The 26,604-nt window shown below is 53.1% G+C and overlaps 1 protein-coding gene across 1 annotated transcript in view; it reads right to left on the reverse strand.

Moving 5' to 3' along the window:
* Positions 1–4,715: 4,715 nt before the first annotated feature.
* KIRREL3 (kirre like nephrin family adhesion molecule 3) overlaps positions 4,716–26,604 on the reverse strand; it is a 532,888-nt gene continuing 510,999 nt past the window's right edge. The window contains exons 10-18 of the mRNA XM_087433920.1: positions 25,304–25,431; positions 23,790–23,916; positions 19,062–19,162; positions 16,813–17,011; positions 15,258–15,293; positions 11,761–11,868; positions 10,163–10,272; positions 6,933–7,019; positions 4,716–6,320 (exon numbers count right to left, since the gene is read on the reverse strand). Coding sequence (XP_087290046.1) covers positions 5,877–6,320; positions 6,933–7,019; positions 10,163–10,272; positions 11,761–11,868; positions 15,258–15,293; positions 16,813–17,011; positions 19,062–19,162; positions 23,790–23,916; positions 25,304–25,431 — 1,340 coding nt within the window. The 3' untranslated portion in view covers positions 4,716–5,876. The remainder of the gene's footprint in view (positions 6,321–6,932; positions 7,020–10,162; positions 10,273–11,760; positions 11,869–15,257; positions 15,294–16,812; positions 17,012–19,061; positions 19,163–23,789; positions 23,917–25,303; positions 25,432–26,604) is intronic.

The following is a 26,604-nucleotide window of genomic DNA, read 5'->3' on the forward strand; positions in this document are numbered from 1 at the left end:
TAAAAATGTGCTTCTCTCCAGAGGAAAAAAATGACAAGAGTACAAGTTAGAGTCTGATAGGGAGATTCTCTCGAGTTCTGTGCTTGTTTTCTCTAGATTTCTGTTGCATGGGTGCAGCCCTGCCTGGCAGGAGAGCTAGAGAAACTTTTAAAAGTCAGGTAGGAGGTTCTTAACAGAAAATTCTGCTGTAGAAGTCCTGAATCCTTGTCTCGATCACTTGATCTCTGCTGCCTTCTTCATTCAGTATTTCTTCCAAGTGCAATGCCCGTTAGTGTCACGAATATGTTTTCTAGTCCTTGGGCAGCAAGGCCCTGGCTCGATAATTTCCTTACAAAGGTGGTGAAGGTGGTATCTTTAACTTGGTCCACCTGAACATGCTTTTGCCTAAGTGAGGGTGACCTTCAGGGGGATGAATCCTATATTCAACTTCTATCCTGAGTAGCACTTTTCCTCTTGCATAATTGGGAAAAGATTTCAGAAAAGCTCTGCGTAGGAAGACCCCAGTTCTTCCAAAGACCTGTTTCCTGAGGCTTCACTTACCTTATGTTTGAGCATTAATACTTTAGATTCATCACAAAGAAGACAGCTATAAAGGAGCATTGTTTGAATGTTCTCATAGCATTCCAAGATATTTCCAAGCGCCATGAGTTGAAGAAGCAGCGGAAGAAGATGCCTCTGCGTGGCTGGGCCCCGCTGATCAGCGAGCTCAAGGCAAGCTTTAGGTCCAGGGGTTGAGGCTATCCCAGCCCTGTGGGTGGGCTGAGTGGACTGCCCCAGGGAGGAGCCTTGGGAATGTGGAGTGGCAGGTGGGTATTGGTGCGAGGGGTGTAGACCACAATTCAGTGATGCGTCTTGTGAATGATGTGTGTTCACAAAAGGCCTTCTAAAGATGAGGGCTGTGGGAGGAGTAAACCTACAGGGCCTGTAGTAATGAAAGTCCCCCCCCCGCCCCAAAGCCCCAGTAGATAGTTGTATGTCATAGCTGCACATCCTTCTAGTTGCTGTATGTGGGACGCGGCCTCAGCATGGCCAGAGAAGCGGTGCGTCTGTGCACGCCAGGGATCTGAACCCGGGCTGCCAGTAGTGGAGCGCACACACTTAACCGCTAAGCCACGGGGCCGGCCCAGTAATGAAAGTTTTCGGTGTGTGTCAAAGACCTAGCCGGCAGAGAGGACAGGAGATGGACACAGGAAGACTAGAGGGGGAAAGAATGGCTGGTCCTCCTCTCCTTGCAACAAAAATGTATTCATTCAGGAAAAGAAATCCTCATTTTTAGCAAGGAGGGTAGCTTGAAATTTTCTCATTTTTTCCAGTTTATGACCTAATTAGGAAGATTGAAACATGGGGGGCTGGGGAAAAGATGATGGGAGTCTTACGGGAAATGAGGAGTAACTATCAGAGTGAGCGCTCTTTATCAGAGATTCTCAAAGATTGCTGGTAGTTTTGATGCTGAAGCTGCAAATGGCTGGTATGTGGTTACATCTTCTAAAAATAACTTAGTAGGAGGCTTCTAAAAGACTTTCTTTTTTTTTTATAATTTTATTTATTTATTTTCCCCCAAAGCCCCAGTAGATAGTTGTATGTCATAGTTGCACATCCTTCTAGTTGCTGTATGTGGGACACTGCCTCAGCATGGCCGGAGAAGCGATGCGTGGGTGTGCGCCAGGGATCCGAACCCAGGCTGCCAGCAGCAGAGCGTGAGCACTTAACTGCTAAGCCACGGGGCCGGCCCACTAAGACTTTCTTAAAGGGGAAGTAAAATTCAAGATTTAGTTGAGATGTCATTGGTTTATGTCTAAATGTTTATGTATCTTTAGGCACTCCAAGTGGTATTTTCGATAATAATCTATATGCAAATTAAGATAGTTTTTATTTAAATATTTATACTTTTATTTTAATAAAGAGTTTATTTTATAGGGAAACTTCCTAGAGAAGAAACTAATTGCAGGACTCCCTTCCATCTTTTTTTCTGGTGCCATTATCAACCACACACGACACCTGGGAAGAGCTCATTGACCTTGTGGAGTGTGTTCCCTGCGATTTCAATTCTGATTCCATAATAGGAAACACCCTACACGGTGTATATGCCTCCCCACACAGGAAGTGAGAAGTGGAATTCTTGTTGGTTCTTTTTCTCCTGTTCTGAGAAATCTCCCAAGGGCTGCATCATGGTTGTTTCTATTTCCCCAGGTCCTTTCCACTCCAGAAGCTCAAAGACAGCTTCAAGGCCTACGACTGTATAGCACTTGTTTCAGTAGGCTCCATCAGGAACGGATTTCGTGTGGTATTCTAGCTCTTCCTGTGGGAGCACATCCTAGTCCATGAAAGTTGAAGAAGTGGTGGAGATAACCTTGGCCTTTCCAGACTGATAGCGAGCCTGAGAACTGGAAACTGGGCTCCCATCCAGCGAGTCGGAGCCAATGATGGATTTTAAAGCTGTCAGAAAACTGGATACTGGCCTTGGTAGGGGTAGGGGTGATTTGATACACAGAATAGCTTTGTTTCCCAGCAAGTTGTGGTCTTTCCAGGTCATCTGGGGACTTGAGTTGGAGGATGCCAGTCCCGCCTTCCTAATGGAGCTGTGGCCTGTCCTTGCTTGGCCTGCCCCGGAGTGGGTGCTAGGAGACAGCCTTTACCATCGGCCGTTTTCGTCATATTCTAGGATGAAAGTGGCCTTGAGTTTGCACTGTAGGCTGGAAACATTTTACAGAGGAAATCATGTGTGTTTAAATGTCAAGTTTGCCACTTGTTAGCTCTGTGACCTTGGGCCACTCTTTTGGCTTCTTTAAGCCTCATTCCCTTGTCTATAAAATGGTGATACTAGGCCAGCCCCGTGGCTTAGCGGTTAAGTGCGTGCGCTCCGATGCAGGCGGCCCTGGTTCCGATCCCCGGCGCGCACAGACACACTGCTTCTCCGGCCATGCTGAGGCCACGTCCCACATACAGCAACTAGAAGGATGTGCAACTATGACATACAACTATCTACTGGGGCTTTAGGGGAAAAATAAATAAATAAAATTATAAAATGGTGATACTTTGTAGAATTGGGAGGATTAAATAAGATTACAAATGTAAAGCATTCATTTCAGTTAATTTAAATCATCTACAGTGGAAGTCAAGTCTCCTCACTGCCTTAAATTTTTTTTCACATCTCCCTTTACCAGCTCTTTCCCACCCTTACTCCTTTGTGAGAAGTAAATAGGGCTGGAGACACTGAGGGGTGCACATAGTTCCGTCTAGGCTCCTTCTCAGTGTACAACGTTCCAGAAGCCCCCAGATGCTACTGATTTTCCCCTCCACCTTCTTGTCTTTCTCCAGGGCCTCACCTGTGACCTCTTGTCTCTTCGGCAATTCTTTGCTATATCTGTGCCTTGGAGAGAGCTCAGGGGTTGGGCACTGTATATCTTGTCTGAACTGTGCAGCCCTGTACTCTCTGCTAATCTTCTGTGATAGTCCACATTCTTCCCCTGGGAGGGCCTAAAGCTCGGGAGGGAGAAGAGCTCATTCTGCACTACAGGAGAGCAGATTTCTTCCCTGTTCTTCTAGTTGTTCTGTGTCATAACCTTGGGTTCCAAGAAAGGATGGACACCTCCACCCTATTATGAGAGCTGTGTATGTGGAGGGGGGGGCAGGGGCCAAGGGGCAAGGTAGGCTGTAGTGAGGATTAGGAGGTGAATCTCCCCCAACTGGCATGGTGGGGAAGACCGGGAGAAATGAATGGACAAATCCTCTTAAGTCATCCTCTTTCTTACTCTGGCACACCAAGGCATTTTGCATCTCTTTTGTATCCTTGTTCCCTACTGGCAAAGGCAAAACTAATATGGGAAGGAAGAAGGCTTGTCAAGATTAACCTAGAGTGCACAGGGGCCAATACCCTGGCATCTGTGCTGGGCCAGAATAGTACCAGGAGCAGGATGTGGGACTGGGATGTACACTTACATTTCTTATTAGCTTCTACTCCCTCAGGCATGGGGGCTGCAAAGGAGGATATCTAGGGAACTAGGAAGTTTTGAAGCAATAGGACATCTGGTGGAGGCAGAAACACTGCCCTAGGTGGAGGTGCTATGAAGGCCATGTACAGAATCCATAGTTGGGGCCATCCAAGGAATCAATGTATGGAAAGAAGCACAGACTTTTGAGATGAAGGTTCCCATGATGGGTAGGACTAGTAGGGAAGGTTGGAGAAGGGCCTAAAACTTAGGAGGAACCTCCAGCCTTAGGGGCAATTTGAGTTCTCCAAAGTTCCATTTGAATCCTGCCAGCTAGAACTGGCATTCTAACTTGCCCCTGTTTATTCGTCCCATCTGATCTGCCATCACTCCATCAAGCTTCCCACTCAAACAAGGCCATTCTTAGAACACTATTTGAGTCTCAGAGTGTTAGGGTGCCTGGTGGCATAGGCTCTTTGAAGAGGGCCTCCTTCCCTGAAGCCCTAATGGAGGGAGCGTCCCTTGCAGAGTATTGCTGAGAGAAAGGCCTGCAATGACCCCTGCAATGTGCTGTATGACCACTTTGCCTCTGAGCTGTATTTTGCATGAATCGGGTGGTTGGCGAATCCTGCTTTTGCACGCCCTCTAGGTTTGCACATCCGTAAGGAGAGGCGTCTGTCTGTAGGTGCTGTCGCCACCACAACCAGAGCTACCAACTGCCTTCATTATCTAGGAGAATTGAATAAAGACGGACAAAGAAGCTTGGGTTCCCAAAGCATACTCTGGGCTCTTGGGTTCTTCCCGTGGCTCTGCAGAAACAAAAGGACAGGAGGGATTTGTGAAGTAACGGCCCTAACGTTTATTCTCAGGTGGTGAGTAGGAGGGGTGAGGTGTAGGTACACTTTCTGTGTTGCCCATTCTCAGGTGGTGAGTAGGAGGGGTGAGGTGTAGGTACACTTTCTGTCTTGCCCAAGGAGTCTTCCTGAAGACAGGACCATTTTTCCTTGTTTGACTCAAGGCCCCTGGAGGTTCATCATCTTAAAGACCTGACCTCTAGTCCCCTCAAGCTCTTAGGAAACACCCTCTCCATGACGGTTTAAAGAACTCTGCCCAGAGAAGCTCTCACACTCCTTATATTTACTCCGATTGTGCTGTAGGGAAGGAGGGAGGGACACGAAGCAGGGGGTGGGGGAGGCTCTGAATCGCACAGCCTGGTGAGGGTGAGGGGTTCTCCAAATGCTCACACCTTTCCTCCTTCCGCTCCCTCCCTCCCAGTACACCAGTCATTGATTGGGCCAATCCCACCTCAAAGTTCAGTGGGATCCAGTCCAAGGACAGAACGGCAAGAGTATGGACACGAAACACCAAACAAATTAGGGGCTGGCTCCCGGCCAGCGGCCAGCGTTGGGGAGGGACACTCCTTTGGCCAGGGCCATTTCTGGCTTCTCTGCCTCCAGGGCCTGGGCTCTGAGCAGCAGGGGGCACTGGGGTCTCTGGGGCACTTCCCCCCCTTCTCCCCAGGGATGTATGGGAGCACAGGCACAGGGGTAGGGCTTAAGGGCAGCAAGCGGTAGAGCTCACGGGGAGACCGAAGAGTGGATGGCAGTCTCATTAAAGCAAAGTGATAGCTGCCTCTAGCGCCTGTGGGAGGAGCAGGTAGTGGAGGGGCCTCCAGGAAAAGGCTGAGGACCAGGAAGTCCAGCGCTGAGCACAGTGCACTCAGTTGCATCCTCTGACCACTTCCCCACCCACATTCCTCTTGACACAGCAGCTGGGGACCCAGGTTTGTGCTTGATCAGAGCTTCGGAGGAGGGTGGTGGCAGAGGCACTCGGGGGCTGTCCTGGAGGCGGCCGGGTCTGGGGTCCTCTGCAAAGTCCCCATAGTCTCTGGAGAGCCAAAAGGTGCCTTTCTCCAGCAACCACCCCCCCCCCCCCCGTTTGGGATCCTCAGACGTGAGTCTGCATCCGCCGCTGCAGGGGTCGGCTGGGGTCAGAGTTCTGCGAAGAGGACTGGGAGTGGTGGGAAGAGGAGGCAGAGGCCTTGCTGGCCTTGTCGAACTGCACGTAGCCATCCTGCTTGCCGCTGCTGCTGACGCTGCTGTCACACTGCGTGTCCAGGAAGGAGCTGCTGTCGCTGAGGGAGCCTCTCTGGAACTCCCGCTCGCAGAGCTCTATGGATGAGCTGCCCATGCCCAGCACGAACCTCTGCCCGTAGTCGTAGAGGCGGCCCTGGCCACTCAGGGTGCTGTAGATGTTGGTGAAGGACATGCCCGTGGGCACTCGCTGCTTGCCTGCAGGACGCAGGTCTGGCTGACAGCTGGAGAGCGAGATGGTGGGGGTCGAGTGGTGCTCTTTGAAGGTGTTGACGCTGTAGTAGCCATTGGTGGGGTCCTGGGGGCAAGAGTAAGAGCCGCATCACCGAGCTTGCTCTGAACGTGGCTGGGGCTTTCTAGGCTGAACCAGTCCTGCCTTACACAGGAAGGGATGAGGACAGACAGGAGGAAGGGGGCAGCTGGGGAGGAATGGGGCAGGGCTGGAAGAATTAGCCTGGTGGGGACACTGGGAAGAGAGGGCTGGCAGGTGTTCACGTGGCAGCAAGGTGAACAGGTGCTAAAGGGAGGGAAGCAGGGGGCTCTTGACTGGGTGTGTGTCTTTATGTCAGGGCAATGCAAAGTCATTTGAGAGCCAGACTTGAATTGTTTTTTGTTTTTGTCCAGAACACGTATACTTAATTTTAAAATTTATTTCTGAGGAGGCTGTAGGAGGGGAGACCTGTGGGTCCTTCACCTTAACTCTCTCACCTCCTTAGTGTGGGAGGGAGAGGGCAGGTGCCTTCAGCAGGGGAGTGTCCCACCTTAGGGGGAGGATAGGCGCCTGTCCCCATGGTGACCTCTGGCCTTTCTCTTTTGCTTGCTGCCATCGTTTGTCTGGATCTGAAGCGTGGGCCATCAGAGCTGAAGACTGGATTCCAGGCTGTGTCTTATAACCTGCGGCTATTCTTACCTTCAGGTTCTGAAACTCCTTCTCTTCTTCTTTGAGGACCTCCAGCTGCTTCAGTACTGAGTCTTGTTGGAATTCACCCCGGTCCATCTGCAACCCAAAAATGGCTGCTCAGTGGATAGGAGGTGGGCTAAATGTCCATTTCCCCAAGGAAAAGATGGTGAAATGAGTTCAAAAGAGGCTTGCCATCTCTGCCTCCCCTCCTCCCACCTCTCATTCCTGGCCCAGGGGAGGCAGGTGAAGGAGTCAGGAGGAGATTCCAGATCTTGTCGTTCCTGGACCCCTAGGGCAGGTCTCTAAGACCATACCTTCTTCCCTTGGGCTAGGGTGTCACCTCCAGAGATCTCACCTGGCTGATTCAATTCAATTCACTGAGCATTTACTGAATTTCAGGCCCATCACTGTGCTAAGGGCCAGGCATGCACAGATTAAGACACAGCTGTGCTCATAAGGAGCGGGACCTGTAGATAAATAACTACAACACCTCCACCATGGGGCACAGGTTGGGGCCCCAGCGGGGCAGTTCATCCCCCAGTGCTAGGCTTAACCGGGCCTTAGGAAGGAATCACAAAGGATAACTACCCGTGAGATGATGGCAACGTGGGCCACACCTGTTATTCACAGCAATGACTTAGATGTACTAAAAGTTATCTTCCTCAACAGAGGCCAAAAGGCCCGAGGGCAAGGATCACTGCTTATTTCTCTTTCAGTGCCTTGGAACTGTGCCTTGTGTCTTGTGGTCATTGACCAAAATGCTTCTGGAATGGAATCATATTTGTATTTATTATTCTTTGATTCGCCAGTGCCCAGCTCTGACCCTGATATACAGTAGGGCTGTCGCAAATGTTGTGTTTATATTGGATGAATGAATCAAGTGGTAGAGCTCTGAATTACTGAAAATTAAAATCGTAATTGGACTGAAGGTGAAAAATAAAGCATGCTCAGCACACAGAGGGTATGTTAATCTGAATAACCACAGTGATGCGCGTCCTGTGGCATGTCGGATGCTTCCCGTGTATCACTTCTGCACGTGACACGATGGAGGCCACGTTCCCACCCACCCTCTGAGCTGGGATGTTTCTTCTCCCTGTGACTCACTTGCCTGGTCTGTTTTTGGAGCCCCCGGGGAATCAGCCAAAGTGCTTCCACACTGTTACCTCCTCACTGATGCTGCTCTGTTTCATTTTCCAGTAAATGCTCTGGCTCTATCTGGATGGGAGTTCTTCTTTTCCATCAGTCAACTTCTAAGCCTGCCTCTCGTCGATGTGGGGGCCGTATAGGGGTCAGGGGGTGAAGGGAGTAGGGGAATGAGACCTCCCCAAGCGGAGGCTTGGCCACAGAGTCCTCAGCAGGTCCCTCTGCTGGAGCTGTGTTCCGCCCACCGTTCTTAGCTGAGTACTGAGCGACCTCCCCCCTTTCCTGAGGGTTTGGATTGGGGGTTTGGAAACAGTCTGAGGCACTCAGAACATTCCAGTGGGAGGGAATTCAAGGTCTCATGTGGGACGAAGGACCGGTCTGGTGCTTCTTCACCACATTTGATAAAGCTCAACTACAGAGACGTCCATTCCTTCTCAGGTCTAGGCTGTGGTCTCCTCCTTTGTAAGATCAAATGCTCTTCTGTGTCAGGCACTATATTAGGCCCGGGGCAGTAGACATGTGTAGACTCAAGAACATGACCTTTGCCCTTGAGGCACTCTGGGCTAACTGGGCAGGCTGACATGTAATTAGAGCAATGCACTATAAAAGAGGAGCATGCAAAGGGTTTGGGAGAGCAGAAAGTGCATGCTCTGCCAGCAGTGGGGCAACAAGCATGGAAAGTCATGGAGAAGGTGACATTTGAGCTGATTCTCATAGGAGAAGGTGAAATTACTGCCAAAATCAACAGGCAGAGGGAACAGCCTGTGCAAAGCCTCCGAGGTATAAAGGCTAGATGACAGGGAATTGCAAACTCTTTGGCGTGTCTGGAGGGCTAGATGCGTTTGGCAGGAAGATGGAGCTAGAAAGGCGGGCAGCCACCTCTCAATGAAGGGCCTTGATGACATGCTAAGCACTTGGACTTTATCTAGTAGACATGGGAGCCCCGAGGGATTTTAAGTAGGACAGAACAGGATCAGATTTGCATTTTAGAAGGACCCTTTTTGTGGAACTCTGGAGGGTGGACTGAGTGAAGTGGTCAAAGACTAGAATGGCGAGACCACTTAGAGGCTGCTGTAATAGTCCAGGGCAGCCAGGAAGAGGCCCAAACTAAGGCATAGCAGTGGAGTAGAGGCAAGAGCACAAATTTGAAAAATTTGTTAAAGTGGAATTGACAGGACCTGAAAATCAGTTGGATAGAAAAGAGCAGCAGAGGAAACATCAGTTCAGTTCAATAAACACTGGTGAGCGTCCACCAGGGCCTGTGAAAGGCCAGGAGACACAGGGATGGATGAGGCAGCTTGCTCACCATCTAGTGGAGACAGAGCAGGAAACAGGTGATTGCAGAGCAACACAAACGGCTAACCTTTTTTGAGCACTTACTGTGTTTAGGGGTTACCCATTTAGCCCCCCATGTCCTGTGTACTCTTAGTTTCATCTCCATTTCAGAGATGAGGAGACTGAGGCACAGAGACCCCCATGCTCATTACCCCTTGCTTCTGCTGCTTCTCCGACATATTACAACCATAACATAATATGCACTAGAATTTTCTAGCACAGTGTTCCTGGTTTATGCTTGGACAGCTGGGTGCATTCTGTTCCATCAACGTGGATCAGGAAGAAGAGGGGCAGGGTGGGGCTGCCGGAGAAGTTATGAGTTTGCTTCTGGTAAGCGATCCAGTTCCCGAAGAGGAACCCATGCTTTTTGCAGACTGTTTTTGGGGGTGGGGTTGGGCAGGGCATGTACTGAATATCTATAATATCTATGTGTGTCTGTGTATAGAATTATGTATTACATAGGAACATATTATGGCAATTTATGTGTGTGTCTTCTCTTCTTGCTGAATAGTCAGGCTCCTTGAGAGCTGAGACTGCATCTTGGGTGTCTTTAAGTCTCCTAGAACACTAAAGTACAATACAGTAGACACACAATAACTCCTTGTTGGCTGAGAGTAGGTGCCTGGCCTATTATGCGGGGAGGGTGCATCTTGACTAAAGCTCTGCTTCTCGGGAGCATCTAGGGCATCAAGAAACCTCCAGTCCCAGGATCTTCAGGGCACAGAGGTCGAGGTGGGGTGGGGATAAGATGGCACTCTCACCATCAGCTGCTTGATGGTGGGGTGTTCCTCCGTCTCCCGACCAGAGGCAGGCTCTTTGTGGACAATCTCCACTCGGATATCATTCTTGGCTGACACGACACCTTTGAGATCTGGGCATAAAATAGGGAAGTGTGGATAACGGATTCAGTTCTCATCCTTAGGCATTAGGGCCTGAGATGTCAAGCCCCAGAAACCCCCAAATTTACCCTCCAGTCCCTGACCTCAGCAGCTTCCTAGCCCCCCGCCAAGAGAACACCTGTCTGGATGTGCTGTGGGCTGTTGGGGCCTCAGAGCTCTTTCACTATAGGCTCCTGGCTGCATGCACCTCAGCCTTTCACTGCTGCTCCCATGGCGTGAGAGGCTGTCCTCATCCATTCGTCCACCTTACAGAGCTAGGTCCTTTTTATCCTACTGAATTCCCACCTCCTTCTAGAAGTCTTCTCTGACCTACTCTACCAGGCTCTGATCTCTCCATTCAGAGAATCACAAATCTTACTGTCAGAAAGGACCTTGATGGTCAGCCTCCCACCCAAAGCAGAAACATCCCTGACACGTGGTGGTCCAGCTTCTGTATCAATGCTTCCATGAGGGAGCCTTTACGATTTCTAGAGGAGACAGCCGATTTATAGTTGGAGAGCTCTGTTAGAAAATTCTTGCCTAAATATGCTTTCCTATAATTTCCACTGAGAGGGTAGTGAGGGAAGTCCTGAGACCACATCACTGGGAGCAGTCAGGAGAGCCAAGGCTGCTTAGCTTGGAGTGGAGAAAATGTAAGGAGAACACCCAGTTTTCTTCCAGTACAGGAAGGCTGCCTGCCAAGCAGCAGAGGGAGCAGGCTTACCCTGATTATTCATCTTGTGACTCATACTGATAGAATGTTGGAGCCAGTGGGGTCATGAAAGTCACCTCATCCAACCCCTCACTATTATAGATGAGGAAGCTGAGGCCTGGAATAGAGTGGCTTGCCCAAGCTCCCATGATAGTAAGAGGTGGGATTAGAAGACTGTCTCCATTGTTTTCACCTCCACTCTGCCATCCCATTTTACACTTCTATGCGTCTGTCTATCACACATGGTATCAGAGCCCTGCCCCGGATGGAAACTCCAGGCACACGGAATTCTTCACTAGCACACGAACACCAGAATGCTAATGACTAAAGACCTTTAAAAGTTTGCACAAAGTGATTCCTTGAATGCTTTGTGTTTTCCCCCACGTGTGGGTGACCTGCTTTTCTGATTAGACTAGCAGATCTTGGAGGACAAGGATCAAACTACCTCTTCCCCCCCAACCCCACCCCAGGTTTCTGTATAGTTCCCATCGAGAGTGCTGTGTGTGTCCAGTCTCAAGTGCTGGCTGACTGCCCTGTTGGGTGAAGTTCAGTTTAGTGCAGTTCAACATGGGTTGAGTGCCCACTATGGGCCGGATGCCACACGAAGCAGTGCACATAACAGATGCATCAGACCCTTCGCTGCCCCAGCAGCTCACAGCACCCTGAGGCCCCCTCTCATTGCACTCCTGCTTACTTGCTCTCCGGGGCAGTCTAAGCCTGGCCTTTTTCTCTGTCCCCCTCCCTGAGATCCCGGGTCTCCCTCCCGTACTTCTCTGGGAGCGGGCACAGCAGAAGGCCACAATGGTTGCCATAAGGACGAGGAAGGCCACACCAGCTCCTACGGCCACCCCGATGATGACGGCCATCGGCACAGACTCTGTGGGAGAGAAGCAGACACAGCTGATGAGGGACCCGGGGCAGCCTGCTGTCCCCCCAGGACCTCCCCTGGTTCCCTCAGGTGCAGCTGCTGCCAAGCTGGGGCCAGACTACTGCACACGGGCCTCCTGGGGAACACCTCGGGGTCTGGGCAGGCACTGGCAGAGTCCAGCAGGGGTCAGCTCAAGAGGGACACGCGTGGAGGAGAGGGTAGGAACAGCAGTGGTGGAGGGCAGGGAGGGCAAGCAGACACAGGGAGGGGAGGGCCAGGGGAGAGGGACGCAGAGATGACAGGCGAGGCTGGGCACAGCTTAGCTCTCTTTGGTATTAAACCAGGATATTCTATCATGCAGTGGCTAGAGAGTCATAAGTCCTGGCTTTTCTTTGAAAAATGACTATGGTCACTTCCCTTGTTTGTTGGGTTTGTGCCTCCCTTATCTGCCCTTTCCCAGGTGCAGAGAGGATGGACATGGACAATCAGCCTTCAGAGAGGTTCTCAGGTCTGAGGCAGCTTTTCCTGAGGGGCCTGCTGGACATCAGGGGTAGTAGTCCCCAGAGACCCTGGTCTTAGGGGTCAGGGGAGCAGAGTCACAGCCCACCTCTTTAAGGAGAAATGCCCCTTTTCCTTGACTCCCCCAGTCCTGCTCCTTCCCCTCCTAGGCCAGTTCTCTGAGCATCCTGGCACCCTCCCCGAGAGAGGCCCAGAACTCCAGCTAGGCAAACGTCCACTCCCTGCTGAGTTTTCCAGTTTGTCTCCTGTCCTAGCCCAGGAGAATTGGGGATGGGGAGGGTGATGGGGGGGCACTCTGCCAGACAGCCCTGGCCCATCTGTGGCTGCGTATAGGGCCTGAGCATATGATTTGGGGCCCTGAATAGCCCATTGGGAATAGAACTAGAGAATGCAGGGCAGGGAGACCTGAGGGCCCACTGAGTCCAAGCCTCCCATTTATAGATGGAAACACTGAGGCCCAGAGAAGTCAAGTGACTTGGTCAAGGACACACAGCTGCAGTACAGTTGGGACAAATCCAGGTCTCCTCTTATATGTCCCCCATATCCTGCTCAGCTCCATCCACTGTGTCACGTAGCATCCTCCAAATCTTACATGCTCTGTGCAGCCCAGACTCCATCACTTCTTCTGTGCAACTTACTTTACCTCTTTTATCTGTAAAATGGGATAATTATAGTGCCTACCTCAGGGGGTATAATGGGGTTTAGATGAGTGAGTGCAGGTGGAGGCCTTAGAACAGCCTGGCACCCAGCCCCATTCAAGCTTGTACCCCTGGTTCTCTGTGGGAAGGAGGACTGTAGCAGATGAAAACCTTAACGGAGAGGAGAGTGCCTTTTAGAGACGGAGCTCCCTCCCTCCCCGCCACCCCACATTCATCAGTGTGGATGACTGGGGGCCGTCTAGGTATTTGTCCTGGGCTGTGGGTTAGCCTCTCCTGTTGTTGTTTTCTTTAAGGAGAGGAAGAGAATCTCAATCCCTGGCCCTGGAGGTGCTGCTGGGCAGAGGTGCTGGGTACCCCCTCCTGGAACGAGCAGGTGCCTGTTGGTTGGCAGTGTTGGTGGTTGTGCTAGGATAGTCCTCCCACCCCAGGACCTGCACACTAGCTCTTTCGTCACCTGCCTACTGGTGGCCAGATCACTGCAGGAGTGGCAGGGGAGGGGACGAGGAGAAGGCGGGTGCAGCAAACACTCAGGAATGAAAATGGGAGTGTTGGGTTGGTCTCCACAGTCAGGAGTGAGAAAGGGGACTTGACCTCAGTCAGCCTGGGAGGCTCTCTTTCGCAGTTAGATGATCTGTCTCCAGGCTTTAATTCCATTAAGAGAGGAAAACTGTTTTGGAAGCTCATTGGGTCTATGCTTTTGAATTTTATTAATTTGGGTTTGATTTAGTTCCTCCTCAGATTCCTAGTAAATTTCCTTGGAAAAACTTGGGCCTTGTCCCAGCTGAGCTCAGAGCCAAAGGCTAACCATGTAAAAGTAGAGAACCAGGGAGGTAGTATCTAAGGTGCCTTCTGACTCGGGCATCCCGGGAGGCCACATTTCCTTGAGTTGTTTACAGCTGAGGGAGGGGCATCTTGTCTGGAGAACTTTCCCTGAGCAGGCAGGCAGGGGCGGAGGGACAAGGGACCCGTGGGGCAGGGAGACCCTCTGCAGCCTGCCTGTGCGTGTCTCCTCCTTGCCTGGCTCCCTGAGGTCTGGCCTAGGCCTCCTGTGCAGGCTGAACCTCTCGGGGCTGAGAAGCCCTCGGACGTTCCCTGGAGAGGGACTGGAGGGAGGCGCTGCCCTCCCGCTCAGCCTCCTCTCCGTCCAAGGAGGTGACTGGGGACGAGGAGTCTCAGGCACAAAGGAAAGTGTCAGGAGCTCCAGATGAGCGTGAACAGATGCACGTGAGAGGGAGATGGGAAGGAGACACCACCCCTAGCACCAGGAGGGGCTCTGAGGGGCCTCAGTGAGAAAACAGCTGGAGGTTGACAACTGTGTTGCCTCTGTAACCTTGCCTGTACCCGGATTGGTGCTCTTAGAGGGGCATGTCCGCCCCTGAGGGGAGGGGCCGTGTGGGCTCCACCAGGAGCTTGTTGAAGGAGCTGACCGGCTGGCCCCAGCTCCTTCCTGGCCAGTGTGGTGGGAGAGCTAGGGCAGAGGACCCCACATCTTCGGCACGGCCTTTGTCAGCCCTGTGGAGTCTGGATTGCAATGTCCTGATTCTCTTTTCTGGGTTTCTGCTTGGAGGATGGGGGCAATCATCTCCTGTAGGGTCCCAAGACAGAGCAACTCAACCCAGGGGGCCTGATGACCACTTTGCTGCCAGGTGCCTGTGCAGGGAGGCACTGCCCAGCAGCCTTGGCCTGCTGATGAGATGACAGTTCCATGGGGAGCAGCAGGAGTGGGGGAGGATGCAGCGAGAGAGAAAGCGTGAATTAGCGTGGGTTATGCCGGCCACAGCAGGGGCTGGGAGGCCCTGGCGTCCTGGGAAGTGATGCCAAGCTGGTGGTGATGTTGAGAAGCAGGGAGAGTAGGGAGAGCCTGGAAATGGAGGGAGGCCAGGCCAGGCAACCTGACCCCAGAGGGGAGGAGCCAGGGCTTCCGAAGGGAAGGGAAGGGAAGAACGGAGCAGGAGGGGCAGGAGCCAGTGTCCTGGGCTGCAAGGAGCCTGTGGGCTCTGGCGGCAGCGACACAGGAGACAGGTCTCTGGGGTCCCCAGACCCACGCTGGCTGGGAACTCCTCTCCCTGCTGCTCTGACTGCACTAAACTCTCGAGATAGGGGGAGGGCAGAGAAGTTATCGGCCTGCACAGGCCTCCCTACCCCCTTTTGGGTTCCCTCCCCCACTAGCCCAGAGGTCCCTTCCCCCAACCCCGGGGAGTTCTTGTGTCTCCTTCGTACCTGCTTCCAGCCCGGCTCCCGACTTCATTTCCGAACCTGTTTGGAAATAAAGCAAGCGTCCACAGCCAGGGCCTGGCTGGCCAGGGTGGGGTGGGCCTGGGGGACCGCCCTCTGGAGGGGGCTGGGATGACAGGGCTCCCTCCTCCATCATGTCTCCAGGACCACCCAACAGATGCAGGCTATGCGAACTGAACTTGGAGTTGGTTCAGACTGACTTAGAGATCCCAGACGGCGAAAGACCAGAGAGAGAAGTCAAAGCTTGCGGGGGTGGTCTAGGGAGGTTGAAGTGAGAACACTAGTGGGAGGGCACAGGGGGTGGGGCACCGAGGGGAAGACAGGGAGGGTAAGCAACAGGGGACTGGGAGGGTTTGGGATGATGTGTGGATGATATGCAAATTATGTGCAAAGCATTGTGCAAAGCATTATGCAAAGCAGCACCTATTAGGGAAGAGGTGTTGGGATCCACAGGGCAGCCCTGAGGCCCGAGGGCCCTGCTGAGACCACCTGCTTGAGCTAGAATCTCTGGCCAGGGCCTGACAGCCTGTGGGTGAGCCATCATCTTGGAGGGGGTCAAAGACTGCCAGGGCCTAGGCCCCCTGCACAGCCCTGTCCGCCATGGACTAATTCCCACCGGCAAAGGGACAAGACCTACAGCCCGTCTCAGGACCCGTGGGCTGCTGGCTGTCTGCTGAGCTTCTCCGGATTCAGCCCCTATGCCCCTCGGCGACTCCCTACCCTCTGGTCTCTGCTGAGACCTTTGAGCAGAGACTAGAGTTCTTAGCATCTCCCTGACCAGGAGCTGGGCAGTCTGCACACAGGGTCACAGTGGGGTGAGCCTTCCTCCGCTCTCCTCCTCCCTCTCACCCGCCCAGGAGCTCTGACCCTTCCGCCCAGCGCTGCCCTTCTGACTGGTGTCTCCTTCAGAGCACAATGGTCCATGTGTCTCCTATGTCCCCGGGGAACTGCAGACGGTCTGAGCCTGGCGCCCCCCCCGCCTCCAACCAGGGGTTGGGACAACTCAAGAGCTACCCCTTAGCTCAGCATGGGCACCATCCAGGGACTTTTGGGTAACTGGACTGGCTTGTTGTCTTGACTAGCTGGGCCAGGTTCCTCAACACGTCCATCCTGGTGTATCCCTGTGTGGACACTCTCAGCAGATTACACACCCCTTAGGGTGCTAGGTACCTAGCCAAGTACACAGAAGCCAGTTGGAAGCTGTTGGACGATTAGCTGGGCTCGTACTTGTGATCGCCTTTCCCTGAAACATTGCCCTAAAGGGCCACTGCCCTGAGAATTTTCTTCCCTTCTCGCTTCCTGGTGCAGGCTAGTGCCCCTTGCCTCGGGGGGAACTGGGCGGAGGAGGGCCGCTTCCACTGACCTGCCCAAGGCTGCGTGGCAAGTTAGGCAGAATGCTGTGACTTGTCCTCAGCCCTCAACCTGCCTGTAGCCTTGGCTAGGCACTCTGTCCCCTCATGACCCTGGAAGACCCTGCCTGGGGCCCTGCCCTAGGCGGGGAGAGGGCCTGCAGGTCCCATCGTCCCCTGGCGGCCCCCACCTTGCTCCTTGAGCCGGATGATCTCTGTGTCAGAGCCGAAGCTGTTCCAGGCGGTGCAGTTGTAGATGGTCTGGAAGTCTGCCTGCACGATATTGCTGATGGTTAGGGTGGAGATGACCCCCTCCTCAGTGCTGACTGTCTCCACCGTGTAGCGCCCAGACGTCCCTGACTCCAGCACATTCTCCTTCCAGGACCAGGCCTGTCCGAGGTGTGCAGAATTAGGAGGAGACCCCACCAGAGCCACCCACACCAGGACCACCACGTCACCTCCCTGCCCCAGGGCTGACACTGGCAGGCTCACATTTGTGCTCACTGCCACACAGCGCCAGCATGTGTACGCACACATCACAACACACACCACAAACGTAAAGACACGTCATACACCACACACAGAGCCAACACATGTACACACAGGTACATGCACACACCAACCCCCCCCCCACAAACGCATACACAGGTACATACACACACAGAAGTTGGGCCACCTTAGAGGGTATTTCCATTGACAAGGGGGCCTTATGTGGCTCTGACTGGAACATTTTTCCAGGCCAACAGGGAACTCTGTGGCAGCGATCGGAGCCCCTCCCTCGGCTGGCCGGCGCTGGCACCCCAGCACTGTGCTGCCACCTTGCAGGCGGAGAGAGAAGCCCAGCCCCAGAGCAGCTGAGTCCAGTTTTGTTATTTTGTATGTCCGTTTGTACAAAGTACGTTCCGAGAATTGTATTTATGAAAATCTTAATCTATCTTAGTTTATAAGGATGATAATTTAGTTTTTCTCAGAGCCATTTCATGTACGCTGTAAGCACCTTGCACACCCAGGCTCAGAGTGTTGGTGAGAAGTCGCAACTCAGATGGGGTGCGGAGGGCACCAGTGAGCCGAGGGCGGTTTCTCAGACTCGGCACTGTTGATATTCCAGATAACTGTTGCTTGTGGGGGCTGTCCTCAGCATTGAGGGATGTTTACCAGCACCTCTGGCCTCTACTCACTAGATGCCAGTAGCATCCCTCCAGTTGTGACAACCAAAATGTCTCCAGACATCACCAAATGTCCCCTGGGGGCAAAACCACCCTGGTTGAGAACCGCTGGCCTAGAGTTAGATATCTGTGAAGAGTAAGATTGTGTGAATATGCTCAAGAGTGAATGGAATATTCTACAATGTGTTACACTGATAATTAAAAAAATTAAAGAGTGAAGTGAACGCGGAGGCATAGATATTAGTTCTATGCATAAATTATTGCAATTTTTGCATGAATCTTTCAGACAGCGAATGAACTGAATGCTTGAGACAGTGTGTAACAGTGATACTGCTCTAATAATATCTTAGTGTACAGGACGACACCTTCAGTGTGTTCAGCCTCGGCGTACCAGCCTGGCACGGCCCACAGGTGTTCTGCGTGTGCTCCTCATGCCCTCCCCGGCACCACTGCACTGTGAGAGGGTAGAGCAGTTCTGCAAAGCTGCCCCGGGCAGTCTGCTAGCAGGACCGGCCTGGGCACTGGGACTCACTCACAATAATACCTGCCCCTAGCCATGCTGGGAAATGCTCACCTCTCTTTGTTTTCATGCTTCTGCTTCCGCCAGTCTCAGGCGGCCTTGAGTGGGAGACCCTGGCTGTTACAAATGCAGATAGCTAGGAGGTGGGAGAACTATTCCAGTTGCCTTAGCTGCATTGCCAGGATGAGAGTTTTGAGGAAGGGAGGGAGAACAGAGTGATATTTTTGGAGGGGAAAATTTGATAAACAGGGCAGCATTCTCCATGAACGTCAAGGCGGTGGAGGCCCATAGAGGAGGACTCTGAGCGGCGCAGAAAGGGGTTTGCCAACTATAAACTGCGTTCTGTGTAGGATTTTGCCAAAGACTGGCCTTGAACCCAGGAAAGGGAAGAAATTATTTATCTTTTCCTTCCGCTCCCCTCACTTGCCCCTCTGCTCCTGGGATGCAGAATTCAGTCAGAACCATCAAAGTTAGTGCACAGCTGAATGGCAGAGTGGAGTTCAATACCCCTGCTGATGAACCCTGGGGCACAGCCTGTTCTGAGAAAGGAGGCTGCCTGTGGTTTTTGTCTCTACGATGCCTTTCCAAGAGAAACAAGGCAGGTAAAATTTTCCCCACTGGGGAAAGGAAGCTCACTCAGAGGCGTGCACCTACTGGCCCTGTGGTGGCACACCTGTGGGCTGAGATGACCTGCCAGGCCACTGAGTGTGCTGGCCATGCGCTCGCCCTCCCCTCCCTGCCCCGGAGTACTCACGATGCGGTCGGGTGGTGGTGTGCTCCGGATGAAGCACTTGATCTGGCCCTTCTCCCCATGGAGGGCATGCTGGGTCTGGGTGCTGGAGATGATGGGGGGTCCTGTTGGGCAGACAGCATCACATCAGGGATTCGTGAAAGGCAGGTGCCTGGCAGGGCCCCTCTTGGGCAGGTTCAGAGGTTTATTCATTAACTCACTCATTCAGCAAACATTTACTAAAGGCCTGTACGTGTAAGGTAAAGTGCAAGGCAGGGGACACAAAGATAAATTATCACTCAGTCATAAACCTCTCAAGGGATCATGAGTGAAGGCTGCTACGTCAGGATGCCCAGAAGATGTAAACAGCTGTAATGGAAGGTGGTGAGAGGTGGTACCACAGGAGCCGTACAGATGTGCTAACTGACTTCAGAGGAGAGAGAATAACTCTACCTGCCGATGGGGAAAGCTTTATGAAGGAGGTGCTAAACCTGTGAAGGGAGTGGGGGAGATGTCGGGGTCGGGGTGGGGACAGGGGACGGGTATATAGTGCTAAGTAATGTCACCTCCACCTCAGCCAGCTGTTCAATTTCAAGCCATTTTCTCAGACCTGCAGTAGAGGGCGTGTTTGCCTAACAAACCAAATGTCCTTGGCAGGGCCGGGCCAAGGGGGAGGAAGAGAAATAAATGGTGATGTTCCTCTTCCAAGGGGGGACCCTCCCTAGACAGGTGGAAAGCACTGGGCGTGTTCACAGCCTTCATCTCACATATGTCTCAGGAGATCCTGGAGTTCATGGCCTGGCCCGCCTCCACAAGCATACCCAGACGGCCCAGGTGAGGCCACTGCTCCAGAGCTGACCTCGACCTTGTCCCGTGCAGTCCTTGTGCGCGCGTGTGCATGCAGGTACTTGCGTGTGTGTGACATGTTTATGGATGTCTCCGGGAGTACCTGCCTCATTCACCGCACCGGACAGCCTGCAGTGTTCATCCGGAACCTGAAGTCCAACAGTGCTCCCTGTCCACTTCTGCCTTTTATCTAACCTAAGTTTTTCCTGCATATGCCCAGCGGCTAGTTCAGCCATTTGCTCAGTTAACTTCCTGGCTGCGCTGGGCAGCTGAAGTGTGGGGTGGGGATAGAGACCCTCGTGCCCCCTTCCCAATCGCAGGGGGAAAAGTTGGGGCTTCGGTGGCAGGAAGGAGAGGAAAGAGATCTATAGCTAGCATGGGATCTGGAGGACAGGCAAAATTATGCTGGGAACAAAACAAAAATCACTGCAAACATAATTGCTGTTTATTAGCCACCTTAATTAAAACAGATTTGCATTTCTATGAGTAGCTCTCAACCAAGGGGAAAAAAGGTGCTGGAGACACTCAGGTGACTTCTACTGGGTGGAGGATGGCAGATGGCTCGGAGCTGGGTGGGGCAGATGTGGAGACCCTCAGGATGAGGGCTTCCACCCTCAGGAGGCTGTAAGAGTGCACGTGCTTTGCTCCAAGAAGGCTTTGGCCCAAAGCGGGGAGGGCTTCCTGTTGTAGGAACTGGCATGGCTTTGTTTTGCTGCTGGGCTGAAAGTGAGGATACCATCAAACCTTTTCCCCTTCACTTCCTAGGAGTGAGGAATTCCCTAGGGGCGTCTCGGGCATCCTAAAGTGATCAGGCAAATGCATATGTGTTTAAGGGCTTCTTAAAAGAAAGCAGAAATCAGGAGAAAGGTGGTCGGGATTGAGGAGTCAAAGCACAGCAGTGGTGTGGTTTATCTTCCCCTTCCTGCAGGTCTGGAGTTTGAGCCACGTCACTGAGATCTGGGCCAGTTTACTTCCCAGAGGGCAGCGGCCAGCAGCCGTCCATGGCTGGGGTTGGTTTTGTTGAGAACCCCATCTCATTCTGGACCCTTTCATGACGTCAGATCCCTTCAGCCTAGGCCAGGCCCCTCTCCAAAGGGCTTCGCCATCCCTCCAGCTGGTCTCCAGACGCCCCTCCAGACACTTCCACTCCCGTGCAGGGTGGCGGGCTCCTCTCCCTGGACCACTCAATCCCTTCCCCTTCCGCAGGCTGAGATGACCCTAGTTCAGCAGGAACAAATGAACATCCTCCCTGCTTCACTCCAATCCCTTGGGGATTTCTCTTCCTGGCAGCGTAGGGGAGCTTGTGCTGGAAGGATTGGGGGCAGAGGAGGCGGGTGGAAGGATGGACGCTGAGGGGGCAGATTAAACCCTGGCTAGAGGCCAGGGCCCAGGCCGGGGTGTCCTATCCAGGAGAAACATCCCCCAGGTGTCCATTCCCTCCTCAGGAAGCCACCTTAAATCCCTGCTGGGAAATGCCTGAGTGTCTAAAGTGACAAGGGAATGTCAGCCCCCTTCATCCACCCTGTTTTCCCCAGAAACGAGGATGCTTGTGTGAGAGATCAAGATTTGGCCACCCTGAAATATGTCTCTTTACCTTTATTGTTTTCTCTGATGGACATTTGACCTCCTCCACTAACTGCCTAAAGAATTTAACATAGAAGACCTGTTCCAGGAAGGAGTTACTATTTGATGGCTGTAATATAATGTAAAATAGATATTACAATAGGAAAGGCACCAACGAGCCCATCTTATCAAAAATTCTGTCTCTTCCCGGCTGCATTCTCTAGGCAGCCCTGCTAGGAGTTGCCAGACATTTACATTTATAGGGGAAATCTCCATTTGTAAAGGTATCTCCATCTCTGTATTGGGAAGAGGGGGGATGACTTCATCTCTAGGAACTTATCAATGTGGAAGGTGAGGCCTTAAATCTGCATAATAACCTTACTCTTGTTTACTGTGCTTTACTGGTAATCTCCCATAACTGACACCCCCACCCCCAACATCCTCCTTTGTCTTTAGCTGAAGATAGTATTTAAGGCACAATCTCTGCTATTGTGTTGAGAAAACTCAGTTTCCCTGGTTTCTCTCATGTATACATGCTATTAAACTTGGTATTATTTTCTCCTGCTAACCTGTCTTTTTAATTATTTGGCCAGCCATAAGAACCTTGAGGGAAAGGGCGGAGGGGGGATTCTCCCTCTTCCCCGACACTTGTTTAAAAGCTTCAGGCTTGGGGACCCTGGAGGCCACGTGTGAGTGTGAGGGTCCCCAGCCAGGTTGGTCACAGGGTCAGTGGACCGAGCTGGCTGCAGTCACTGACCAGCAGGACTCCCCAGCACTCTCCCAGAGGGAGAGGCCACTGATTTCACCAGGGCCTGGCGCTGGAGCTGAGTGTCAGACACAGAGCGGCAGGAAAAGGCTGCAGCCTCTGTTGCCATGGATATACGGAGGCGCCATCAGATGCTGTTATTTTTAGCCCTGCAGTGCCAATTTATTGGTGGCATCCCGGGGACACATAGGAAAGGCGGGGAGGCTCCTGAGTCAGGGTTCTGCCCAGGACAGGTGGCCTGTGAGCACTCTGGGTCTGGGTACATTCACCTGCCCTCTGGGGCTGCTGCGACCCTGGGGAAGGGGGAGAGGGAGGGAAATAGATGGAGGAGGCTGGCTAATGAGGACAGCAGAGGGGGATGGCTGAGGAAGCACCAAGCTGGTTTTAGTTTTCTAGCAAGGGAGGAGAGTAGATGAGGCTGTCAGTGGGCGGCTTCCTGGGTTGAGATGAGGCTGATGGGGCAAATTTCTAGAACTCAGCTCAGCCCTTCCCTAGGGCCCTGATCTGGGGCAGGACCCAGAGGCCCTACAAACATGGGCTTGTGGATCGATTCCTGCCGGGGCTCAGCGCCTCTGGATTTTGATCTGAGGCAGACTATGTGGGGGCAGGGGGCTCACAATAGGAACCCAGAACCCAGCAGAGAGAGGGAGTTTGGAAATGGCAGAGGGACTTGGCCTTCACCCTCTCAAACCAGCAACTTGGGTTGCTGACCACGGCTAAGGCACATGTCACTGCAGGGACAGTAATTTCCATCCTGGTACCACAGTCTTCTTGGGTCTGACCTGAGCTAGGTCTCAGCTTCCCCATGACCTTCCACATCCCATCGTCCAGGCCTGGCCTGATGCCTGTCCCCTAAATGTTTCATGTAGCTGTCATCTAGTAACTCTCACTGTGTTCTTGGAGAGATGCGAAAACACTCTCCTGTGTAAGGATTTTTTTTTTTTTTTTGGTGAGGAAGATTGGCCCTGAGCTAACATCTGTGCCAATCTTCCTGTATTTTGTGTATGGGACAAACCCACCAACCCCGGGCCGCTGAAGCGGAATGAGCAAACTTAACCACTATGCCACTGGGCCGGCCCCTGTAATGATTTTTTTTAAGACACATTCCCTGCCCTCAAGGGGCTCCCTGAACACTTGGTCTTATGGGGATGATGACAGGTCTTCCTGGTTGAGCAGCACTAATGCAATGGGAAATAGCTGACCAGGAATCACAGAGACGCTCCCTTAAATTCCCCACCAGGGCCAAGGTCAAGGTCAAAAGATAGAAATGGGATCTACGTTGGCTGCCCAGTGGCCTTCTGACTCTTCTTTCCTGGCCAGGATAAAATTCCTCAGAGATACACTTAGGGCTGAGAGTCCTTAGAAGTAACAAAGGAAGGAGGAGGTGACCAGAAAACTACCCAGGCCCTCCCTCACCTCAGGGCTGGGCTCCAACACAGACTAGAAGAGGTGGACATCATTGCTATGGAGGTCGTAGCAAGGCCAGAACCAACGACAGTCCCTTTGGGGCAATGCCCGGGACCAAGATGCCTTGGGTCCCTCTTCCCCTGTCACCCTAGTTCGAGTGGGGGACTTACCATTGACAGTCAGGGTCACCTCTCGCTCCCCAGCTCCCACCCGGGGCACCACGGCTCGGCACACATATTTCCCAGCATCCTCCTGGCGGACGTTTTTGAGGGTCAGGGTCTTTTCATTGCTGAGGACCTAGGAGAATCAGGGAAGATCAGACACAAAGAATAGGGGTGGGCTCTCTCTGTCCCTCAGAACCGAAGGGCTGAGAGGCAGGCCCGGTGGTAAGTGACTCAGTCTTCAGTATCTCAGTAAAAAGCAGGGGTGGGGTAGGAGGCAGATGTTTTATTACACAGTGTGCCCGGTGAGCTGTTGAGGGGAGAGCCCACGCACGGGAACTCTCCGTGAGTAGCTGAAGATACTACTTCCCAGCTTCAGCCCTAAGTGGGGGCATATGGAGGAGGGATGAGTGTGGGAGGAGGAGGGGGATCCCTGGCTGAGGACCCCCCGAGGCTTTCTCACAGATGGAGGGGCTGCTGACCAAATTCTACCAGTGTGGCCACTGGGGAAATTATCCTACATCTGAGCTTCTTTGAGGGTCCCCATACCTGTCTTTTCTGAGTCATTTTCAGGATCCCTTTGGCATGTAGTTTGGGGTGACGACAATAAAACAGACTTTGGCATTAGCTAGCTCTGAGTTCGAATCCTGCCGTCAGCAGTGTCTACCTGGTGGCTTTGGGCAGTTACTTATCTTCTCCTATGCTGTTTCCTTATCCCTACCATGGGGGCAGTCATGCTCAGAGGACAGCGCAGTGTCTGGCAGGGAGTAGGCCACACAGGGGTCAGTGTCCCTCTGCCTCTCCCCCTCCTGCCCTGCTCGAGGCTGTCACTGGTCCTCCAGAGGGGAGGGACGTGCTGACAAATTCATGCACGCTAAAGAACACACACATTCTGGAAGAGGAACACAGGAAGAAAGCAAACCTTAACCCCAGGGCTAGAGGGTGACTTAACTAGTGGGGAGAGTTGAAAAGCCCTCCCGATGACTTGTCACTCCCAGCGTGTCAGTGACCACCTGCTTTTCTCTTTCTTTTTTTTTTTTTTGTGAGGAAGATTAGCCCTGAGCTAACATCCGTTGCCAATCCTCCTCTTTTTTCTGAGGAAGATTGACCCTGGGCTAACATCTGTGCCCATGTTCCTCTTCTTTATATGGGACGCCGCCACAGCATGGCTTAACAAGCGGTGCGTCAGTGCGCGCCCAGGATCCGAACCAGCGAACCCCGGGCTGCCGCAGCGGAGCGTGCGCTTAACCGCTGCACCACCAGGCCGGCCCCCACCTGCTTTTCTTATCAGGCTCATGACAGGGCAAAGCTGCAAAGGCTGATGTGTTTAGGGCTGAGGGGTACACATGGATACCTGGGGTGCCCTCTCCTCTTTCTGGGGTGCTTCTTCCTTCAGCTTGCACAGGAGGCTGATGCCCCCAATCTAAGAGTGAGAGGGGCCTTGGAGGGTGGTTCCCCCCACTCCTGGCCCGTGGGCCCGCCACCCCTGCCAGAGGTCCTCTGGGGTCTCAGTGTGGACTCACCACGCCAGAGCCCCGTTTCATCCAGACGATGGTCAGGGATGGGTTGCCCGTCCAGGCGCAGCTGAAGATGGCATCGGAGCCCAGATCCACAAGCAGGGACTGGGGCTCCATGGTCATCCTGGGCCCGACTGTGATGGGAGGAAGGAGGAGACAGGGGTCTGGTGAGCCGGGATCTCTGGGGACCCTCCCACCCCAGTTAGAGGAAGGGGGCAGCGGGTACCTATGCCACCTCAATCTTGTTCCCTTGCATTTCAGTCCTCTGCCCAGGCTGGGCCTGGGTCTGGAGTGGGACTTGGGAAGTGAGGAGGAGACCCCTCTCCCCCAGCCCAGTCTCCCTTGGCCCACCGCAGAGGTAGGCAGCACGGCCCCAGGAAAAAGGTGCTCTGACCCCATTTCTGCCTGGATTTCCCCCAGGGCTCGCCCATCCCTGTCCCTCTGTCCTGGTCCCAGGAAGCCCTCTCCCCACTGTGTGGGCAGAGGGGCCTTCCTCCTGCCCCAGAAATCTTGGGCCTTGGGATCTTCATGTATCTGCCTTCAGGTACCCTGTCCTCCTCCAGGCCTAAGCTTTGTGACCTGGGATCGAGGTACCCCGTGCACCTGGCCCAGCTCCCTGAGCCCTCCTGGGGCCCTCCAAGGGGCTCTGAGATAAGGAGCGGAGGAGGCCAGGCCTCCTCTGGGATGTCCTCTGCCCCTGCTCTTAGGTCATCCTCTTTCCTAGCCCTGCCCAGCCTCTTTTTCAACCCCACTGAAGTAGACTTGCCCTTGGCCGGTTTCCCACGCCCTGCCAAGTGTTGGTGAGTGTTAATAGAGGCTCTGCCCGCCTTCCCCTTCACGGCGCCTGTAACCGGAGCCTCCTGCAGACCAGGCCCTGGTCCCAAGTGGGGGCAACGGTGGAATTTCAGGTGCGGTGACGGGAGGGTGTGCAGGGAGCTGCTTTCAGGGAGCAGAAGGGTGTGAAATCCAGGGTCAGGAGACCCGGATTTGTCCCTGATGTAAAAAGGGAGTAACAGCACTTCTTGCTGAGGCTTCTGGGAAAAAGTGGAGGGGTCAGATATAAAGAAACTTTGTAAAAGTGCTTTTCAAACTGTAAAGGGCAGTAGACGAGCTAACACTTAGTGCTGTGAACACATCACTAAGGGGCTCATCAGCCATGGGCTGGCTCCCCGTGGGTCTCTCCCAGGCCACCAGGGAAGAGGGTGATGTACGTGAGCCCCTAATGGGAGGCAGTGGATTCACTCAGAGCCTGGTCTCTGTTCACATTTTGCCACTTACTCGCCATGTGACCTCGGGCCTCCATCCCC

The sequence above is a fragment of the Ceratotherium simum genome, chromosome 7, assembly GCF_057802395.1.
Source record: "Ceratotherium simum simum isolate JZ-2026a chromosome 7, ASM5780239v1, whole genome shotgun sequence".
Lineage (NCBI taxonomy): Eukaryota > Metazoa > Chordata > Mammalia > Perissodactyla > Rhinocerotidae > Ceratotherium > Ceratotherium simum.